Source organism: Echinops telfairi, unplaced genomic scaffold (assembly GCF_000313985.2).
Source record: "Echinops telfairi isolate 266 unplaced genomic scaffold, ASM31398v2 ScPeMD7_443;HRSCAF=831, whole genome shotgun sequence".
NCBI classification, from domain to species: domain Eukaryota; kingdom Metazoa; phylum Chordata; class Mammalia; order Afrosoricida; family Tenrecidae; genus Echinops; species Echinops telfairi.
The window spans coordinates 1,564,869-1,568,263 of NW_022104341.1; the positions used below are offsets into that span (position 1 = coordinate 1,564,869).

General features: G+C 48.1%; 1 protein-coding gene across 4 annotated transcripts in view; it reads right to left on the minus strand.

The window, feature by feature from the left end:
* The window catches only part of MAGI3 (membrane associated guanylate kinase, WW and PDZ domain containing 3), a 275,989-nt gene that overhangs the window by 9,600 nt on the left and 262,994 nt on the right, over positions 1-3,395 (minus strand). For all 4 annotated transcript variants that reach the window (XM_004699165.2, XM_045292004.1, XM_045292006.1 and 1 more), the window contains exons 17-19: positions 1,831-1,933; positions 1,020-1,143; positions 296-439 (exon numbers count right to left, since the gene is read on the minus strand). In XM_004699165.2, coding sequence (XP_004699222.1) covers positions 296-439; positions 1,020-1,143; positions 1,831-1,933 — 371 coding nt within the window. The remainder of the gene's footprint in view (positions 1-295; positions 440-1,019; positions 1,144-1,830; positions 1,934-3,395) is intronic.

Genomic DNA, 3,395 nt, shown 5'->3' on the forward strand with positions numbered 1-3,395 from the left:
TTCAGGACCAGTGCTGAGAGTGGTGATACTGAGAGGGGGGGAGGACGGTGCAGGACTGGGCTCCAGCCTAACAATGGGGAGGACGGTGCAGGACTGGGTGTTATCCTGCTCTGTTGTACATGGGTCGCTGCAAGTTGGAACCCACTCGATGCCACCTCACGACAACAATGTAGTATTAGCCTTTCAGGTTCCAGTGATGAAAAATTCTGCTTCTTACGGTGTTTTCTGCCTCCCCATGAGCCAACTACCTTCCCTCGAAGCCAGAACCAAAGACTGTGGACAGAAACCAACTCACATGAATTCTGCCATCCTTAATGGCTGGACCATCCTCAGCGAGACGCAGGATGAACAGTCCCATGTTGTACTCCTTCCCTCCTCTGAGGCTGAATCCAAAGCCCCTGGGCCCCCTCTCCAGCTCCACTGGGTAACAGCCAAGGCTCTAGAGAGACAGAGGCATAAGAAAAATGAGTTTTCAAGGCCTGTTTTACTTATATTTTGAAAAATGCCTCCTTTTATACCTGGAGAAGGGACAGTGTGCTCTGACTGCTAGGTAGCTCTGTAACATGGAGGAAGGTAAGCCCTCGTTGATGGGTGACTTTTAAAAATGCAGCCAAAAGTAACTGGTATATTACATCTTTTCTTTATTGGTTGGTCAAGGTACAACGGAACCAGAAAAACAGGATTTAGGAAAGTGCTTTCCTTATGTAGATTGTGACTAATTTTCCCCGGGGGAGGACACACTTCTAGCTGACACACTGCTGCTTACATCTAAGTACTTCACCATGGGTTCCAATTTTCTCCAGGATGAACTTATCTTTCACCGTTTACATTCTTTCTTGGAAACTCATCAAATGCTGGACATGTAGTCCGCTCCTCTAAACGGTTAATTTTGGCAACACATTCATAAGCATTGCATTAGCAATACTTTTTCACTGGGGTCAGAAATGGAGTAATTCAAAATGTCTGTGTGTGTGTGTGTGTGTGTGTTGGGGGAGGCGGGTGCGGGTGGGACTGTTTACCTGGTTGTGCCGACTGCCAATGATGGAAATCACTGCGCTGTCAGGCTGTGCGAGATGCTTGTGATCGGACCACGAGTGTCTATATGTGGAGACATCTTTTCCAATTTCACTTTCGAGAGCACTTCTGCAAGACAGAGAAATCGAGTCACTCTGCACTGGAAAAAAGAAAATCAGAAAGATCTAAAAGAGAGGCAGGTGAATCTCCACTTTCTCCTTCTGACCCACGTTCTAAAGGAAGGACCTAGAGAGGTGACTGGGACTCCAGCATCTTCACACTTACGCTTTCACAGGGCACCTGCATGTCCACCCCAAAGAAACTGCACTCAAGCCCAGGACCAGTGGGCAGAGCAGCTGACCGTGTCACAGCAAGAAGAGGCCCCTGTAGAACCAATGCCTGTGTAGATGCTGAACCTCTGGAAATATCTAGCTGTTTTTTCTCCTCTCTCAAGGTTAATGTTTTCAACAAAAGTGGAAAGAGGTCAGTACACAGCCACGCCTGCTCAGGCAGACTGGAAAACAGCAGCCCATGATACGATGTCCAGGGCTTCCCTGAATCAGTTGAGGACCAAGAGTGGCCGCACCAGAGGTCACTGTCACTACTTCTTAATCCTCCTCATCAGGCATGATTGTGCCCGAGGATGGGGTTGGGGAGAGGGATGAAGGCATTCGGAGGTGAGGGAGAAATGGGGACAGTATCTGACCTCACCAGAAGCTGGCTTCTGCATAGCTTCATAGGAACAGAGGTGGCTGGGTGATGGAGGGTGGGGAGGACAGACATGAAAAGAACAAAACTTGGGAAGATTGGCCCCACCTGTCCCCAGGTGTGTGGTTGGTGTGTGACTGCCCCATAGGCCTGTGCTGCAGGGCGGGGCTTTGCCTGGCCGAGTTTGTTCCTGATGGTGGACCATGATGCTCTGTTCAAAAGAGAAACAAAAGAGGAAGAATTAATTGACAGAAATACGGTGAACCCGTGGCTCTGTGGATGTAAGGCAATAACAGTGGTCACAGCTTTGCCAGCTTTGCAACGTTGGTGCGAGCACCACTGGCACCAGCTGCCTGGAGAGGGAGCATTAACACCTCTCCTGTGGCTTCCTGTCAGTGCCTGTGTTTCAAGGGAATAGGAGCCAGATTCCTGCTTGCCCTCTCACCCACACAACGTGAAACCAGACACCAGCCCAGCGTACCCAGGTGACGGAGCCCCAGCAACCCTCTCCCTGCCTGTCCTCTGGGCTCCCAGGCGACTGCGGTAAGGTCTCAGGGACGGTGAAACACAGAGGCTAGCCTGCAAACTGCACACGGACATGGAGACTGCCGAACGTTCATGGAGAATGTCATGACCTTTCCGTCAACTTTCCTGCCCACTCTTTGATTCTAGCCCCTTGCATGTTCGTGACCATCTTGGAGAGGAGAGTGGTGATTCGGCCTTACACTGAGAACCAAAGACAAACTTGACGTCATCCTGAGTGGTGACACTGCTTATAAAAGTTTACTGTCTCTATATCCTAGCAAGCACAAAAGTAGGTTAACAAAAAAACCAATGTGTGTTTTTGCTTCGTTCCCAAGAGCTCTGGATCCCCGGCTGCTCCTTGAAGGCAGTTTCAGAACTGAGAGCAGCAAATGCTGCATGACGATCCAGAGAGCAAGTCAAGGAGGTGACAGTTAAGGGATACATAAAGTTGTCAGAATTCCCATTTTGAAAGCTGACACTTTTGAATACTTTAGCCTGCCCCACAACAAAGCACAGATTATTTACAAAAGCAATGAGAGGGAGCATGATTTGATGTTTAAGACTATGAACTCTGGGGAAGATTGATACGTTAAAAGTCTGACCCTGTCTTTCAATAGGCGTGTGTTCTTGAGAAAATTACTTAAATTCTCTGTGCTCCTAATTCTACCATCTATAAAATGGGAATTATACATATAGTTACCTCATGGGGATTATTATGAGCATTAAATGAGCTTAAGAATATATATTCTTAGAATATATTCGCATTCTTAGACTACAAATGCATCTCAGAAGTAACAAAGCCCACATGGAAGAAGCACATCAGCCTGTGTCATCAGGTGGTGTCGAAGGGATCAGGTATCAGGCATCAAAGAACAAAAAATCAAATCATTGTGAATGAGGGGGAGTGTGGAGTGGGGGTCCAAAGCCCATCTGTAGTCAACAAGGCATCCCCTTACAGAAGGTTCACGGGGAGGAGATGAGCCAGTCAGGGTGCAGCGTAGCAACGATGAAACATACAATTTTCCTCTAGTTCCTAATGCTTCTTCCCCCCACCCCCCTATCATGATCCCAGTTCTACCTTACAAATCCGGCTAGACCAGAGGATGTACACTGGTACAGATAGGAACTATAAACACAGGGAATCCAGG